Source organism: Gopherus flavomarginatus, chromosome 4, assembly GCF_025201925.1.
Source record: "Gopherus flavomarginatus isolate rGopFla2 chromosome 4, rGopFla2.mat.asm, whole genome shotgun sequence".
NCBI lineage: Eukaryota > Metazoa > Chordata > Testudines > Testudinidae > Gopherus > Gopherus flavomarginatus.
In genome coordinates, this window is record NC_066620.1 from 42477008 (window position 1) to 42496119 (window position 19112).

At 41.8% G+C, this 19112-nt stretch overlaps 1 protein-coding gene across 1 annotated transcript in view; it reads right to left on the bottom strand.

Moving 5' to 3' along the window:
* Positions 1 to 19112, bottom strand: part of MTA3 (metastasis associated 1 family member 3) — a 213261-nt gene that overhangs the window by 16865 nt on the left and 177284 nt on the right. The window contains exon 15 of the mRNA XM_050951856.1: positions 5470 to 5556. Coding sequence (XP_050807813.1) covers positions 5470 to 5556 — 87 coding nt within the window. The remainder of the gene's footprint in view (positions 1 to 5469; positions 5557 to 19112) is intronic.

Consider the following 19112-nt stretch of genomic DNA (forward strand, 5'->3'; position numbering starts at 1 on the left):
ACTGAAATTTTCCATGCTGGTGTCTGCCTCAGGCAGATCTATTTTGGGGGGTGATGGGAGAGGGGTAATTTCAGCCAAAACGGTTCCGCTGTATCTGAGAGAGAAGCGAAAAGAAATTACATTGTCTTCACCATGTTAAAATTCGGATGAACTTTTCTTGAAAAGCTCCATTGCCTCCATGCTTTGCAGTAGAGTCTTAAAATGTGTCAGCGTGGGGGAGGGGCATGGCTATGTGTCAGGAATGTGCCTTTTGTTTCCCCTTGAAAATCTGCACACATAATTTGCCAAATTATCAGCCTTTGAAAAACTGCAGTTGACACATGCTCAGCAGAGACTTGTTAGGATTTGACACATGTTTTGAAATGTCTGTCCACACTGAGCATGCTCCAGCTGGGGCGCAGCTGCGCTTTCCCTGCAATTACAACTGCGGGCCAAGGTAGGGCACCTGAACTTAGAGCAGGCAGATGCTCCCTCTCCTGTGCTTGTAATGACTCCCCCACTGCACCCAGAAAGGATGGAGGGGAAGCTGCCTGACTGAAATGACAAAAGCCAGACTGAGGGGGTCAGTGAGGGGAGACAAGCTGAAGGGGATAAGGAGCCTGGAGAGGGAGGACTGGAGGCTGGCAGGGCGGAGAAAAGGAAATTGGGACTAGGACTTGGGATAGGGGGAGCCTGGGACTGGCTGGGCAAGGAGACTGAGATGAGGAGGGAAGACACAGATTGGATGAGGAGCGTGGAAAAGGAAAACATGAGCTGGAGGGCAGGGCATGACTTGAGCCTGGGAAGAGGGAGAGAGAGATTGGATGATGAACTGGGGGTGGGGCGGGGACTGGCTGGAATTAGAGATGGGGACATGGGAAGAGCTGGGATGTGGGAATGGCTCAAGAAGAGGATTGGGCGGGGACTGAGACAGGAACGACAGGAGGTCGAGGCAAGGATTTGCTGAGAAAGGAGACTGGGACTGGGATGAGAAGCCTGAGGAGGGCTGGAGACTGGGACTAGCTGGATGAGGAGCCAGGATGGGCTAGAGACAAGAGCAGGACAAGGGCAGTTTGGAGGGAATAGTGCAGAAGGAGTCATGCTTACGGGGAACAGGCAGCAGAATCTCCCCACTAGAGAGACACTCCCAGAGGCAAATTAAGGTTTCCTGGGGCCTTGGGCCAGGAACTGGGGTGGGGCCAGAAATGAGAGGTCCAGGGTGCGGGAGGAGGCTCTGGGATGAGTCAGGGGATTAGAGTGCAGGGGGTGGGTGAGGGCTCCAGCTGGGGGTGCAGGCTCTGGAGTGGAGCTGGGGATGAGGAGTTAGGGAGCAGGAGGAGGCTCTGGGCTGGGGCCGAGGGGTTGGGTGTGGGGGCTTCCCCTGCTGTCCCCAGGCCTTCTGCTGGGGCAGGCATTGGATCTTCCCTCTGTCCCGCAGCTGCTGCCGGCGACGGTGTCAGGGGGGAGTACGGGGGCTTCCCGTCTGGCGGCTTCTGCCAGGGATAGGGTCGGGGGGGGGGGGCCCACAGGGGCTTCTCTCATCCTGCGGCTTCTGCCAGGGGCTTCCGCCACCTGGCAGCAGATTTTTGCTGGGGCCACTGGGCATAGGCCCTGTTGGCCCAATGACTAATCCACCACTTTACATTCCTCTCCAGAGCCTGAAATGGAACCCAAAATTCCCGAGTCTCAGCATTCCTCTGCTGCCAGCAAATATCTGTGAAACCTTCTGGCAAAATGTCCCATGCCCCTCTAGTGCTGGTCCACAGAGGATAGCAACCCATTTTTCCTATCAGTTAATCCAGTAGCTTAAGTGGCAGAGGTCTGCGTGATGACTCTAAAGGTTCTAACCTGCTGATGACCCACGTGGGTGACAATATGATACCATATGATAGAATTTCTGTTTTTTAAAACCCTAGGAAATTACACACAACAAAACTATGTGAAAAGAACATTACTCAGGTTATAAAGTCAACCATGCAAAAGTTAGGAAATGCCCGAATTAAAATTGCCTGGAAAATCAATATTAGGTCACATCCTAGGGATCTCATTTAGGTCACGTGCATAGCAGCACAACACATAACCACTGAGCATGACTCATTTTATATTTCCATTTCAGAGATCAAAAGTAAGGCAAATTAATACTTCAAGCACTTATTATTAACATTTATACTGTGCTAATGCCTTGAAGCCAGCCAGGTTGGATATTGTGCTAGACACTGTATAAACATATAGGCTCAGATCCTCAAAAATATTTAGGGTGCCTAATTGCCACTGACTTCAATGACAGTTAAAAAGTGCCTAATAACTTTGAGGATCCGGGCTATAGTAAATTACAATCTTTACCCTGAAAGGGGTTATCTATCTCAGGTAACACTGCTAAGGAAATCAGAATACCAAAAATGAAAATAAATTAGGGACAATATTTTTTAAGTTGACTCAAGTTATGAACCTAAATAAGTGACCTAATTTTCAGAGGTACTGAGCACCTGTCACTCCAACTCATCTCTTCTCAATTACTACAGGTACAAATGTTGACGGACGTCTTCCAAGTGGAAAAGCAGCTATGCACTAGCGGACAATATAAGACACTCAAGTAAGCAAGATTCACTTCAGGGATTTTTGTTCACTACACACAATGAAAGCTAAATTGATTGCACAGGAGGGAATCCCAATCTCTCCAAGGAGGGGCCAATCTTTAATGCTTAGTCCTGCTGTGCAATACGCTCCTCAAGGAGCAGAAAAGGGATAATGGAAAGCCATGACTCCGAATGAGTAGGTAGGTGGAAGCTCTTTTGACATTCTTTCAAGGAATGAAGAGAAAAAATGATCTCCTATGAGGCATAACTAAATGTGTTCTAACAAATATTTGACGGAATGGTTTGGAAAAATGAACAGCAGATCTCTGAGATATGGCATGGGATGAATTTTAGAAGCAAAACAATATCCCACAGATTGTATAAGGTCAGACTTTATCTTATTCAAATATGCACACTAAGCAACACTAAAAGCCACCTACTAGCCACCTTCTGTGGAGCTATTTCATCAGTTGTACTGTTCAGATTTGTAATTGAAACAAACAAATTGGCAAAAGAGAAACAGAGCGAATATTTTCATAATTAATCTTTTCATAATAATTTCATCATTTTCACTCTGCAGGCCCACTTTCAGGGAGATAATAGTTCGTGGGAATATGTTGTCCTCTGTTTTCCCAAATAGGCCCAGGTAATTCAACTCAGCATAAGAAACTAGATGTCTTAAGGTTGAATTTGCAGCTATTTAGGGAACAAGCAGCTGTGTTTTTATCTCGATAAGCATAAGGCCACTACTGAGGGACAAGAATACATGTTTTTGGACTTTTGAGGCCAAAAGATGTCCAGATTAATAAATAACATCTACCCAGGACTCTTTCTAAAAGTTCCCATTTGTCAGTTTTAGACATCAGTTTATTAATACTGGGAAAAAACTTGAGACTTTTATTATTTATTCTGTGTAGATAGATAGACAGACAGACAGACAGACAGACAATGGGAATTTCAGTGAATACTGTGGGTTGATTTCCACTGTCAGTTACACCTGTGTAAGTCAAGAGTAACACCATTGGCTTCATAGCATCACTTCAGATTTACACGGAGGTAATATTTGGCTCACTCTTTGTTGCTCTGCTTATTCTTAATGCTTATCTCTACTTCCTTGCGCCTCTAAGAATTAGATTGATGTCTTTATATGGAATAGTATAGCTCAAAGGGCTTTCCCTATCTCTGTAGTGAATGCATAAATATTTAATTGCCATCAGTGGCCCCTTTTGAAGATGACAGTTTTTGATTTATTAATATTGAGCTAAAAATACTGGAATCTCCTTCATCCCCTTCTCTCCAGTATCCCCTTCATCCACTTTTTCTTCCTAGGAGCTGTGATCCAAATATGTCATAAAATGCTGATATAGTCTCTTTCCTGTTTTTGTACTGGATAACATCACATCTTTCTAAGCAGGTTTGTAGATTAGAAAAAATTGGTAACATCGTAGAATGGAACTCTGAAAAGTGCTCAGCACTGGCCTAACTCTGCTCCCTGTCAAGACCACCATCGAGTGATTTTGAAAATGTCACCACTGGGATATCAGAGTGGTAGCCTTGTTAGTCTGTATCCCCAAAAGAGTCTGGTGGCACCTTAAAGACTAACAGATTTATTTGGGCATAAGCTTTCATGGCTAAAAACCCACGTCTTCAGATGCATGGAGTGAAAATTACAGATACAAGCATAAATATATTGGCACATCAAGAGAAGGGAAGTGGAGAACCAGTGATGACAAGGCCAATTCAGTCAGAGTGGATGTAGTCCACTCACAATAATTGATGAGAAGGTGTCAATACCAAGAGAGGGAAAATTGCTGCTGTATTGATCCAGCCACGCCCAGTCCCTATTCAAGGCCAAATTAATAGTTTTAAGTTTGCAAATGAATTGTAGCTGTGCAGTTTCTCTTTGAAGTCTGTCCCCCCAACCTGAAGCCCCCAACCTGAAGCAAATACTCACCAGCAACTACACACCACACCAGCCCAGGTGCCAATCTCTGTGACAAACCCTGTTGTCTACTCTGTCCCCATATTTACTCTAGCGACACCATCATAGGACCCAACCACATCAGCCACACCATCAGGGCTCATTCACCTTCGCATCTACTAATGTGATATAGGCCATCATGTGCCAGCAATGCCATTCTGCCATGTACATTGGCCAAACCAGACAGACTCTACGTAAAAGCATAAATGGACACAAATCAGACATCAGGAATGGTAACATACAAAGCCAGTAGGAGAGCACTTCAATCTCCCTGGACATTCAATAACAGATTTAAAAGCAGTCATCTTTAACAAAAAAACTTTGAAAACTGAGCTACAATTCATATGCAAACTTAACACCATTAATTTGGGCTTGAATAGGGACTGGGAGTGGCTGGCTCACTACAAAAGCAATTTTCCCTCCCTCGATATTAACACCTCTTCATCAATTATTGGGAGTGGACCACATCCATCTTCACTGAACTGGCCCTCTCATCACTAGTTCTCCACTTGTGAAGTAACTCCGTTCTCTTCACGTGCCAATATATTTATGCCTGTATATGTAATTTTCACTCCATGCATTTGAAGAAGTGGGTTTTTTACTTATGAAAGCTTATGTCCAAATAAATCTGTTAGTTTTTAAGGTGCCACTGGACAACTCATTACCATTGAGGTAAAAATTATTTTAAAAAAACCAACAGATTGCTAGATCATTTTTCACATGCTAAATATGCCATTTCACACCAATGACTAAAGGCATTCTAACTAAATAGTGCAAGTTCAAACAATTAGAATAGCACATCTCAGCTTTTAATAATGTATTTTCTTATTCATACTGTTTCCATGTTGTTATGAATTCCCTTATTGATGAGTAGGATTTTTAAATACTGTTAAAGTATTGACATCTCACTTTACTCAAAGGAAAAATACTCACCTAAATACCCAATGATATAAGACAGTGGTTTTCTAGTGCTTTTGATCTTCAGAGGACTTCCAACTATTTCACAATGTCGGTCTGCATCTGAGGATAAAAAAATTTAGAGAATTTAAAAAAAAATTTTAATTTTAACAGGCTAGTTCACAAATTACATAAATAATTATGGTACATCTGTACATTTCCTCTACGTATTCTTAGTATGACATATTACTGACTAAAAAAAAAAACGTTCTTTTTATCTTGTATTCCTCTGATGCACACATACTAAAGACTAGGATGCAACATCAGGACATATGCTCATCTATGTAAACATGAAAAGATAATATTTGAGAGAACCTATTTTTAGTACGCCTAGTGGCTACAAAATCTTTTGGAAAATGACCAACTCTGTGCAAAAGAAAACATCATGAAGATGAAAAAGTGATTTTTAAAAAAATGAATAAAAATAACAACGAAAACAGTCCTGGGCATTAACAGATACCTCTAATGGTCTAATTAAACAGGCCTCATTGCATTAGTTTTTTACAGGCTTGTCTGGCTCTGAAATTATGAATTAACTATGAGAAAGGATCATTATTTAAGATTTAGAACTCGCTAAATACCCTGCCTACGCTACCCTGGTAATGTGGTGTTATATATCACTCCTAGTAAGTAAAATGTAACACTGTAGATGATTATTACAAGGAAAAGCTTAAAAGAAACCTGCTATAACAAGTTCCCAATAACGATATTTATCAACAGAAAAACGTATCTTTCATAAATAGAAACTATGGGTTAAATCCTGGCCGCAAAGAAGTCAATGGGAATTTTGCCATTGACTTCAATCAGGCCAGGACTTCATCATTATTATATTACATATTTTTACCTCAGTTTGCACTTTTGAGAAGGTCCTTCAGCTGTATTCATTATATTCTGCATTTTTGTGTACCCTATATCAAAGTCATTACATGGGATGTTTGAATTTACCTCGTTTCAGACAGAGGACTTCATCCATCAGTCAGAACAGAAATCATGCAGGAGGTTTATTAGCTCATAAAAGTACTCATCAGACTGCTCATAACCTACTGTAAGAAGTTTCAGGCAGAGAAAAAAAATAAAGTACTCAGCACAAATATCCCAAGTGTTGCATAATTAGCTGTCACAGGATGAGGAATGGGATTCAAAAGAATCAGTTATGGGGCCAATAGTATATTGGAGATTCTTTTTTTATTTCTTTTAAACTTTCTCGAGTCTTGTTGTCATTTAAATTTGACAAGAATACAGATGAACAGTTTTACCATTGACTTGAATGAATGGAAACCAAATACATCATTTTTTAAAAATAGTTGGAAAGACTGATTGGTCTCTTTTCCAGTAGCACTAGGAATAATCATATAGTTATTTCAGTGTGCCCCGCGTAAATGTATATTGTATAGTTCAAAAGTAGGCTAATTTCCACATACTTTGCACATCCCAAACTCCCACTGCTTCTTACACAAACACATATTATATGCAGGTACATGCACCAACAAACACAATATATATTTATACATACATGTGTGTGATCCAATCTGCTAAAAATAGGGATTCGAGCATCTGACTCCAAAATTCAACCATTTATCCAGTCTCTACTTTGCCTCTGCCTTGTATTTAGTTTTTAAATAAAGAATTCCTTCCTATTCATTTTATCCCAGTACGAAATGATAAACACACACAAACACCCTTGTGGTCAGGAGTACCATATAGGTCAATTTATATTTGAGAAAAAGAAAGGTGAAATTGCACCTTCCAGAAATTTGTAATTTCATACACAAGTTCCATGCAATCCTATGAAAAATTTGCATGGTGCTTTGCCAGATCAATAACAGTTGCAGCATTTATTTTCAAACTTTGATTTTTCAGAAAGGTAAGTTCACAAGCTTTATTAATAAGCTATAAAATCTTCATAATGGTTAAAATATATTAAGCAGCATACGAGGAGAAATGAAATGATTATATTCTCTGTGCTCCTACTGCAAATTTCATTAGACAGCTGATATCTGAGAAGCTCAAAATCTCGAGATCTCAAATACTCTAAAAGCCAAGTACACAGAGTACTTTATATTAAACTACAAATGCTCTTCTTGGTAAAAAATGCATTAGGACTAACTCAGCAAACATTATTAAGTAACTTAAAACTGCTACACTTGAGATATTTTAAATGAGAGAAGAGAAAGATGCTTCTCCATTGACTCCCTTAGTAGGATAAACACAGTAGATATTTTTACAGCTACTTTGGGGAGGGGAAGCAGCCACTGTGAAGTAACCTGTGAGATAAACTTCACATTTTCTGTAAAATGTCATTGAATCAGGGTAAGGAAGTCATGTGCCAGCCTGTGGGCGTGGGTCTGAAACAGCCCAACTACCGTACTGTGGTCATACTGCTTGACCACTACAGAGAGGCAGCAGAACAGCCTTTTCCTAAAACAGTCAAAATCGTTTTTAAAACAGTATTCTATACAGTTACCTCTCACAGTATAGGTATATGCTGCTGATTCCCGGATGCTCTATTCCAGAATCATGGATTTCTGGTTAAGCTGTGTAAAATACTGAACTCAAAAACCAACAGTTTATAAACGGCATTTATTACTGACATGTTTAACGCTCATCTTTCAAAAATGCCTACCCACATGTTCCTTGTCAAGAAGTTGGGCAGGATCCAGGAAGAGGGCTGCCTGGGTTGTCAGAGAAATCAGTCTGTCTTTTAAAGGTATGTCTGGTCTTTTGAAGTTTACAAGGGAGGTTGATCCTGCAACATGTGCTTAACTTTATAAACTGGAGGGCTGATCCTGTTCCCATTATAGTTAATTGCAGAACTCCCATTTGACTTCACTGATGCATAATCAAGCCTTAGTAGTGGTCTCAGAGAAGTAATTGGGATTATTACCACCATGAAATCCTGGCCCCAATGAAGCCAATGGGAATCTCACACTGGGGCCAGAATTTCATCCCTACCCTCTTAAGCATGTACATAAGTCTTTGCTAGATTGGGGTCTATGTTTGTAGGAGTTTTTATTTCTATTTATGGTAATAGCCTTGTCTTTCCTACTGGAAGACAGATAGATTGATGTTTCAATAGGATTAACATTAAAGTTCCCCTAGAGCCAGGTGTTCTTTTAAGGTTTGGTGAAAACCTATTAAAATACATTCATTGAATTAGAATGTTAAAAATAAAACTAAACCACAAATCCTGGTAATAAATATTTCATAATAACTCTTATGTAAGGCTCTGTCAAATTAAGAATAAAAAACCCTCACTACTAGCTACAGAATCTCATATCTACACCACCTTGGCAGTTACACTTCTAACCTCACTCTGCACAAGGAAAGTTGTTACAGTAATGCAAAAGGTTCTCATTTGCGTCTCATTCAGATTCAGCCTTCTCATGCTAACAACAGCCTTAAGAAATTTTTTTTAAACTAACTCACTCACCTGTAAGTTAATCTACAAGAAAAATGTTTGTGATTCAATGGAATCCACTTTCCAGTGCTAATGCTGCAGCTACATCTTCAAAATTAATACAGCCGTATTATCCAGGAAATGGCTTCTCAATATGCAATAGCAATGTTTGCTTTGATTCTTATTTTAAATTTCCTCAAACCACACTTTTCAATCCATTCTATTCACTGTTACAAAAAATCCTTTGAAAGTTTTCAGCCAAAACCTATATCTTTATATCTTCTCATACCTTTATCTTATGCAAACACTGGCTGCTGAGCTGGTGCCATTGTGAGGTGTTCATTCTTTAAGGAAAAAGATCGTTTAGGGTTTATGGACTTTTTGGAGACTCAGAGAACTACATGGACTTCACAAACAAATGTAAAATTTTAGAATATCAGGATTTGAACATTCTGACCATAATATTAACTTTAATCCTTGCACTAGCAAGACACCCATAACATTTGAACACCAATGATTCCTGTGAGCACCAGTGACCTAGAGTCAACAGTGGTGATAAAGCCTTAAAGAGATAGAATGCAATTGTCATTCACATTGGAAATTGGCCAGGTACCAAAGCAGTCATCCCTACTCTTCTGAAAAGTGTCACAGGATGTTTCACAACAAGAAATGGTCAAGATTTTGATTGTATATGTCATCTGAAAAACAGCATCTTCAGTAGTCTACTCCCAATCCTGCCTCCATGAACTGTGCTGGGCTGCAGGTTCAATTCAGATTCAAAGAAGAGTGCCATCAACCTGAATTACAAACCTACTTCTTTGGTTTTCCAAGAAGCCTCCCATCCAAGAACTGACCAAGTTCAATCTGCTAGTTTACGAGACCTGACAAGCTCACAAGTTGAGATGGCAAAGCTGTTGTCTATATGTTAAAATTATATTATGACTGACCATGTCTATTATCAGAAACACCTATTCTTGTGAGTCTCCAGAGCAGCAACATAAACGATCTTTTTCCTTAAAGAATGAACACCTCACAATGGCACCAGCTCCAGCTCAGCAGTCAGTGTTTGCATAAGATAAAGGTATGAAAAGATGTAAAGATAACAGGTTTCAGCTGAAAATTTTCAAAGGGCATCAACGTCTAAGTTCTAGTTCTAACTAAGATTATATACAGTGTGTGATTTTTATTTCCAGCCAGAATAAGAACAGATTTACTCTTGTGATTTTCTTCTATTCTGATTAGTGACATTGAATCTTTGCCCCCCAGAAGGTTGGGATCTGATACATGTTTTCTGTGAAGTAAGGTTTCTTTTAATCTTCAGTCCTTCCTTTATGCTCTTCGCTTAGCACTGTTCTCCACTCCCTTGAGATTTCTATAGAGGAAATGTGGTTTCCTACCCAAGCACTAGCTAGGTCTCCTAACCTCAGTTCTTAGCACTGCATGTTGTCTGGCTGAGTGGTTTCCGACCATCCTTTGACTGAACTTTCAGTCTAAAGATCTATGAGGAAAGGCATCAATCTAAACTTCTAGTCTTCTCTGAGTTATTGTATTATTAATTATTCGTATTACCGTAGCATCTAGATATCCTGAGATCAGGGTCCCACTGTGCTACTTAATGTTTAATACCATCTTCAGAAAGGCATCTGCTGATGTAAGGTGTGAAGTCCTGACCCCACTGAGGTCAACAGCAAAACTCCCATAGTACATAACAAATAGAGCAGGTCAGAAATTCTCCAAAGACACATTTTTGTCATTAGAAAATGTCTATGCTTTGAAACCAAAACAATCTGTGGGAGAGAGTCGGTTTTGGCAAAACTCATAATTCAAAAAACATTTGAAAAAATAGTTTCTAAATTGTTGAAGTGCCCTCTTTAGAAAACATCCAAACAAAAAATTCTGGTTTTTCATTTTTAATAATTTTGAGTTTAAAATTGTCCATTTATTTATACTTTTTAAAAAGGTTAAAAACAATAAAAGGTTGAAAACTGAAACAAAACATTTTGATTGACCAGATTCACACAATTTTTTAGATTATCTGTTTGTGAAAATTTTCAACATTTTAACTCTTCCTCCCAATCTGGGACAGAAAAAATGTTCAAAATCTGGAAAATTCTTGTGGGTCAGGAAAACCAATCATCTCTAGTAACAGACTCCTCCATGCATTATAAAATAAAGGAAAACCAACATGCCAATGAAGGTTACCAAAATTACCTGAAACAAGAAGAGGATTCCAAAATTTACAAATTTAAAGTAATACACAAACAACACTTCACCCACCACTGACATGCAATCCAGTTTGGGGTGGAACCCGACAGCTATTTTACAGAGCCTAGTAACAACACACAACAGTTGAGGCAGGAATTAAAAAAAAAGACTATCCTGAGTTGAAATTTACATTAAAAAATGGAGACTAGCATTTTCAGGTCAAGTGAATCCAGATACAGAACACATCTCTTTGAGTGCGCCCCTCTTCTTGCCCCAAAACACAAACTCAGAGAGCTGCATAATCAGTGTCCAATTGAATTCCCTTGATTTTTCACCCAATACCAAGAAAACAATGAAAATGGCAATAACAGTCACTATAACCATCACACATAGTGGCCTTGACTCCTAAGCCTTCTGATCAGATGAGAAAAGCCTCCTGACCATGTAGTGACGGGTCACAGAACTGCAAGTAAATGGTTCAGACTCTTGCAGATCAAATCCTGCCCTTTCCAATTCATTTAAACTTTTGCTCTAAACTAAGCAAAGTAATTTTGTCCTCATTCCTGGCCTTCTCTGGTCATTATTTTGCCTCCATACTCTGACTTCTACTGAACATACTTTGGAACCCAGTTATTAGTTGACCATTAAAGGTTTTTGACACTGCATATTAAGTACCAAAGACTTACCACCCTCTGGATTCCTTTTATGCTTTGTCTCTTCCAATCATCCACATGCTAATGACATTCCACCACTACAACTGTTCTTAAGCCAGCTGCTCATCACTATTTCTGTCTGGAGAGAGTGACAGATGAGTAGTTCTTAGATCCCATGTAGATAGGCTTCTCTTCTTGCAAGGTGCACTTTGCTTTTTCTCCTCAGTTGCAAATTTGCTGCTTCTTCCATCCTTTCGGTACCCTCAATCCTACATTCACTATAGATCTGGGAGGACAGATCTGGTACTGAGGGAAACCTCCAGGGGTTCCAGTAGGGCCACTGCATAGGACAGGTGCCCACTGTAGAACCACTGCTGAAGCTTGGTGGCACATAGGCTGGGTACTGATGGTGGGCTTTTGGTGGTACATAACGTTCCCTTTAAGACTCTGAGGATTCTTCTTCTCTCGGCAACCATGGTGGAGCGGTACCCATGTCTGCTGCCATATGGTGCCAGGGTTCCAGGGACCAGTGGTGTGCTGGAGATCAGGACGCTGGGATCGTGTGGTGCTTGCTGGGGGACCTGGTGCCAGGAAAGTGCCTGATGCATCCTGTTCCCTCCTGCTTCTAGACACTGGAGATGGTGGGTGTCACAATGGAGTTGGCAGCACTGGAAGAGAGAGAAGGTTCCTAGGTGCCTGAAAAGCCTCCAGGGTCGACGGTACTGTCAGTCCCCTGGCAATGAGGTAGCTTCCTCATGTCGGCAGAGGGCCCTACACTGGAATCAATGCCCTTCGCAGAGTTGACGGTGCTGACATGGGTCTGGGGAAAGAAAAGTGTCTCAGCATGGGTGTCTCTAAACTGCTTTCTCCCTGCTTGTCTCTCTCTTCTGCACTGGCAAGCACCCTCTCTCGGTGCACTGCTTCTTGTGCTTCTTCCTTGGCACCGGAGATGGAGAACGCTGCCTGGAAAAGCTCGTGCCGGGGGAGCACTTCACACTGATGCTGAAGTACCTGGCACCAAATCAGAGTGGCTCAGCTCTGAGATAGGTCTGAGGGAGGCTTCCATGAAGATAGCCTTCAGTCTCACGTTTCTGTCCTTGATAATGCAGAGTCTGAAGTCCGGACAGATCTGACACTTGTTCTTTACGTGAGTTTCACCCAGGCACTTTAAGCAGCTGGAGTGCAGGTCACTCAGGAGCATAGACGTGCCACAGGAGGCACAAGAATTGAAGCCCAGGGACCAGGGCAAAGAAGTCCCTCTACGACAAGAACTAACTAACTCTATACACTAAGGGCTTGGCTACACTGGAGAGTTGCAGCGCTGGTGGTGGGTTTACAGCACTGCAACTTAGTAACCGTCCACACCTGTAAGGCACATCCAAAGCTGCAACTCCCTGGCTGCAGCACTGGCTGTACACCTGGTCTGCTTGGAGTATAACGATTGCAGCGCTGGTGATGCAGTGCTGCTCGTCAAGTGTGGCCACCAAAAGCGCTGTTATTAGCCTCCAGAGTATTCAGAGGTATCCCAGAATGCCTGCTCAGCCACTCTGCTTGTCAGTTTGAACTCTACTGCCCTGGCCTCAGGTGACCAGCCCTTTAAATGCCCCGGGGAATTTTAAAAATCCCCTTCTTGTTTGCGCAGCCAGGTGTGGAGTGCTTATCTAAAACACAAACACAGCACTTGTTTGCTCAAGTAGAGGCAGGCAGGGAATGTCTACAGCTGCTAGTGTTTGCTTGAGGAGACAAACTGCACGGAGGGGGGAAGGGGAATGGAGTCCGTTGGAGAAGCTGCTTATCTGGTCTGAAGCCTTTTTGCATTTAAGAGTGATTGAGAGAGGGGTGGGGGAAATGGCCGGAATTTGCAAGGCAGGGAGCTGTCACAGTGTCTGCTCCAAAAATCCACTCTCTCTCTCTCCCCTACGCTCCCTGTCACACTCCACCCCACCCCTGTTTTGAAAAGCACGTTGCAGCCACTTGAACGCTGGGATAGCTGCACATAATACACCACTCCCAACAGCGCTGCAAATGCTGCAAATGTGGCCACACTGCAGCGCTGGTAGCTGTCAGTGTGGCCACACTCCAGCGCTTTCCTTACACAGCTGTACGAAGACAGCTGTAACTCCCAGCGCTGCACACCTTCAAGTGTAGCCAAGCCCTAAAACTACTTGAAACTATGTACACTACACTGTGATAAATATGAATGAAGAAAAAGTCTGAAGACCACTGGGAAGAAGCCTTGCTGAAGCAAGAAGGATCATTCCAGCAACCATCATGGGCGGTCAGAAGGAACTGAGACAGTGTGTGGCCCATGGGCTCCAGAGGGCACTAGAACCAGCCCAATGGATACAACGAAGGGAGAAATCTGCATGCGGCACGCGCACACACCTCGCATGGAATGGACATGAGCAAGCACTCGAAGAAGAATGAAATATATTATACATCCTCCATCTTACACTGGGGTGGAACTGATTGTGTTCTCCCTAGTTTATTTATGAAAACCCCATCAGACAAGTTGATTGTCATGACCAGCACTATTCTATTATTCCTGGCAGGAACAATGCTCCAAGACCTCAGTAAATCATCATGTTCTACCTGATGGATGCTGCACTCTTTCCTGGCCTTTCCTGGTACCCATTTCCTGACTTGAACTGGGACCTGAATGAACCCATTCTTTTATTCCCAGCTGGCATCTGACATAAGGATTACTCTGCCTGGTTCATTAATGCAATCATTAATCCAGTAAGACCTGGATTTTTGTTTCTGTGACACCGCTTATTTTCCTTTATGGGGGTCTTCATCTTTATGTTAACATTCTTCTGAGATGGAGAACTTGTAACCGACAACATTCAGTCCCAACCCAGGCCTATATCTGACTTCCCTGGAACCAATGTCTATATGCATCATGAATCGAAGATACTACAGAAACCGTACAACTCTGTATGTTTTTTGAAGCTTTCTCTCTGTCCAGACCACTGATCAGAAAAATTGCCTGGCAAGAGATAGAAACGAATTTCCTTCTTTCATAAAGCCAATATTAATATTGCCATGACTCTGGAGGAGATCCGGGAGGCATTTTCAGATCAAACAGTAATGACTGATATCGGGGTGGGAAGAAGCTTCTATTCATATGCAAAACTTAGATGTCCGTGAGATGGTAAAATGGAAATGTGCTGATAAGCCTCCTTTAGGAACTTATTCAGATGTTTCAGACAGACCCCTGTTTTGTTTGTTCCTGATACTCTGAGGCTAGAAATGGGATGGGAAACAGGTTGCATTGCTTCGCTCTGAAGTAGGTTATGGATGATTTCATTCATACCCTGGCATTTCCATGGGTTGCTTGAAACTGGGAATGAGCCAAAGCTGTTCCTGTGATTCATTCACAGCTACATAGGGTACCCCCTCTGGACAATGTCCAGTGACCTCATTTTGACTAAGTTATAGATAGCCATTTGCTCCCAAATGAAAATATCCTGGGGGGCCTAACTCCAGAGAAGGCTGGTTGGGAGTTATGCAGATAGCTCTGAGGAAAATAAGGGCAGATGAGACCTCGCCTTACCTACATACCTCACTTCAACACCTTCCACTTGTTCTAGCTACCACTTGCTAAGAGGTGTTTTCTCCTGTTGTACTGCTTCAACTGGCCATATCTAATGGAACCATCTGTCATCAAAATCTATGTCACATGACCTATATTTCTTTCTATAGCATCTGGCAGGAACCAGGATTGTAAATCAACTTTTCCAATGACTCTGAATAGCTTCAACTTGCCATAAAATTTCCCAGGTAGCACTAAGAGAACTCATTTGCTTGAGCATCTGATCTCAAGGCCCAAACCCTCACATATTTGCATCTCACTGTCCTTTTTAGGGAGACGATCTTACATGAGGGGATTTTAAACAGAGAGGGGCTATACTTGCAATAGTGTCTACCCACATTAGCACTGCTTATGGAAGCATGCAGAAGCACTTTGGGTGACAGCTTGACACCTGTTAATTTATTTTTTCTTGTTGGCCTGATGCCACCTGAGAGCTCTGACATCAAAAGGAGGGATTGAGGTGATGCCTGCCTGCTTGTGACCGTCTATGAAGGGCCTAGATAGCAAGGAGGCCATTCTTTGAAGTAAAAATCTCTCCCAGGTAGTAATGTTGAGTTCTCACCCTCAAATGGCTAGCTACATTTACCTGTGGCAGTGATATCAGGATGAATTTGGATTGATGCATACTGAGACACCTTCTGGCTTTATAAAACCGTAGCCAGGAGGGATAGAAAGAAAAAATGGTGAGTCACAAGGCCTTTTACTGCCTGTTTGTTCTTCCAAATCTGGGCTGCTGTCCCTCTCATCAGCTCTTGGGAACAGGAGGTGGAGGTGGAGGGGAAAGCATGGCTACCTGTAGCGGAAGCTGGGAACAAGAATCTGGACATCAGGGTACAATGAATTGTCATAGCACCTGGTGGTGATAGCCTCCTGGAGCCAATCTTTACAATCCTGCCTGGCTTCTTTCCTACTCAGGAGAAGGGAAGGAGGCAACCAGTCCACTCTTGGCTGTGAGGGTGAAGTGCCTCTGCTCACAGAGCTGGCCACGCTCCGCAGTGAGAAGCGCGATGGTGTGTGTGGGGGGAAGGAGATAAAGGCCTCTCCTCTGGCTTCTCTTGGCCTACCTCAGTCCCTGAAGCCTGCAGGGGCATGAGCTGCTGCAATGCCTCAGAAGAGAAAGCAGAGTTGAGGGGACAATCTCTCCAAAAGACAAATGCGGCCCTGGGACAGAATATTAATATTTAAAGTTGCTGATTTAGAACCTGATCCTGAAAGGTGCTGGTCAACCTCCCCACTTCATAGGTAGAAGCCTTTAAGGATCACCCTTGTGCAATGCATGTTTTTCTCTAGTTTAATTTCTCACAGGAATGCATATCTAAATTCTATGGCTATTCCAAACAATTCCAAAGACAAAACTCAACAAAAGAATTAAAAATACATTCACTACATCTCACACACTAACACACAAAATCTTCTTGACCACAAGGGAAGAGTTTGACTTGTGAACCTGACAACTATTTCTGCCTTTAGGGGCAAAAAAATCCTCACTAGAGATTGAGGAGTTCTGCCTATCCTGTCCCAATAAACCAAGATTTAGGAGTGAAGATCCTATACATATGCTATCCTTAGCAAAATATGGCTGCTTTTACAGCTCTCAGCAAAAGCTCACCTCATCATTCACACACAGTCTACTCCCACCCTGCCTGAAAAGAAACTCCAAGAGAACAGTACAGTTTAGTGGACAGTTCACGGAATTGGGAGTCAAGCAATCTACCTCTGTACCTGGTTTGCTGTATAACCCTGGGCAAATCATTTCATCTTTGCTTGCCCTCCACCCTTGTCTGTTTAGACTATAAGCTAGCAAGTGTGCCTAGCAAGTGTGTCCTCTGTTGCAATTTCTAAACTACAATACACTACAACAATACAAATAAAAATAAAGTCATGAACAGGTGAGTCTTGCAGAGCATCAGAAGGGTCATTATATCCAAGCTTTGGCAAACCAAGATGAGAAGGCAAATTCCAGAGCCCAGGACCCCTCAGCCATTTCATGCCTTTCCACCAGCAACCTGCCACTTTGGCTAGTAGGCTATTAGTTTGAGTGCCTCAGAAGATCACAACAGCTGCAGTACCGCACAAGGATGTCATGCAATATTATAGCTGGTGACTCATTCGTGGTCAGCACAGACATTAACTGTTGCTAATCAATGTATCTATGCCCCCACATACAAGTGAATGACATAGTTTCTTTCAAAAAGGATTAAACAAAGGCTCAGGAACAGAGGCCGTTAAATTGTAAAATAAGAATCAATTAAGTGCGCTATAACAGAGAAACACATATAAGTCACTGGAAGGAAGAACAAATAACTGCAAGAAACTCAGATTTTATAGCAACTTAAAATTATGTGCCTATTTGTTATTAGATAAGATTTAATGATGCGCAACACAGTTCCATGGACAAGCAATCCGTGGATGAGGAGTACGATGCTCTTTTATGCACAGAAGATATTGTTGGAGAAATACAATATAAAAAACAATATTGCACACACACTCTTTGAGTCCCACTATATCAAATTATTTGATTTTTTAAAATCCTTTTTCAAAAATAATCAGTTTCTGTGGGGATTTTTAATCTGTTTCAGGGCCAGTCGGGGTGGCAGAATACAATGGACAGAATGTAGATGCAATTTTTTCTTCAGGTAAAAACAAAAACTAATGTCAGTGTTTATAAAAAAGATCTTTCAAGTCACGATTTTAATTTGTAATGACACTTTTTCAGTCAAAAGAACAAAGAGAAAGCACTCAAGGCACTGTTAGTCTGATGGAAGAATGACTATTTCCTTTTCAAAAGTTCTGCTTTTCATTTCCATTGTTTTAAAAATTTGAATGGTGTAAAAAAGTAACGTCCCTTCTAGGATGATTAACAGTCAGATGAACCATTTTGTTGTGTTTCTTCAAACAAGAAGAAATTCTACAGTTCCTCTTTAATCTACAAACTAGGGGATAAAATCAGAATAAGGAGGGATAAAAGTTCAAGGTTCTCTATCAAAAGTGATTTCAATTCTACCTCTAATTCCCCTCCCCCGCCCCCAGGCTTTCTTTAGAAATTGGTGCCAATTTACACCAATTTTAAAGAGACATTTTTTCCTCTCATCAATGAGTTGATATTTACTGGTCTTGAATCTTTCAAGTGATTTCATAGATTCAAGGACTGGAAGGGACCTCGAGAGGTCATCGAGTCCAGTTCCCTGCCCTCATGGCAAGACCAAATACTGTCTAGACCATCCCTGATAGACATTTATCTAACCTACTCTTAAATATCTCCAGAGATGGAGATTCCACAACCTCCCTAGGCAATTTATTCCAGTGTTTAACCACCCTGACAGTTAGGAACTTTTTCCTAATGTCCAGCCTAAACCGCCCTTGCTGCAGTTTAAGCCCATTGCTTCTTGTTCTATCCTTAGAGGCTAAGGTGAACAAGTTTTCTCCCTCCTCCTTACGACACCCTTTTAGATACCTGAAAACTGCTTATCATGTCCCCTCTCAGTCTTCTCTTTTCTAAACTAAACAAACCCAATTCTTTCAGCCTTCCTTCATAGGTCATGTTCTCAAGACCTTTAATCATTCTTGTTGCTCTTCTCTGGACCCTCTCCAATTTCTCCACATCTTTCTTGAAATGCAGTGCCCAGAACTGGACACAATACTCCAGTTGAGGCCTAACCAGTGCAGAGTAGAGTGGAAGAATGACTTCTCGTGTCCTGCTCACAACACACCTGTTAATGCAACCCAGAATCACGTTTGCTTTTTTTGCAACAGCATCACACTGTTGACT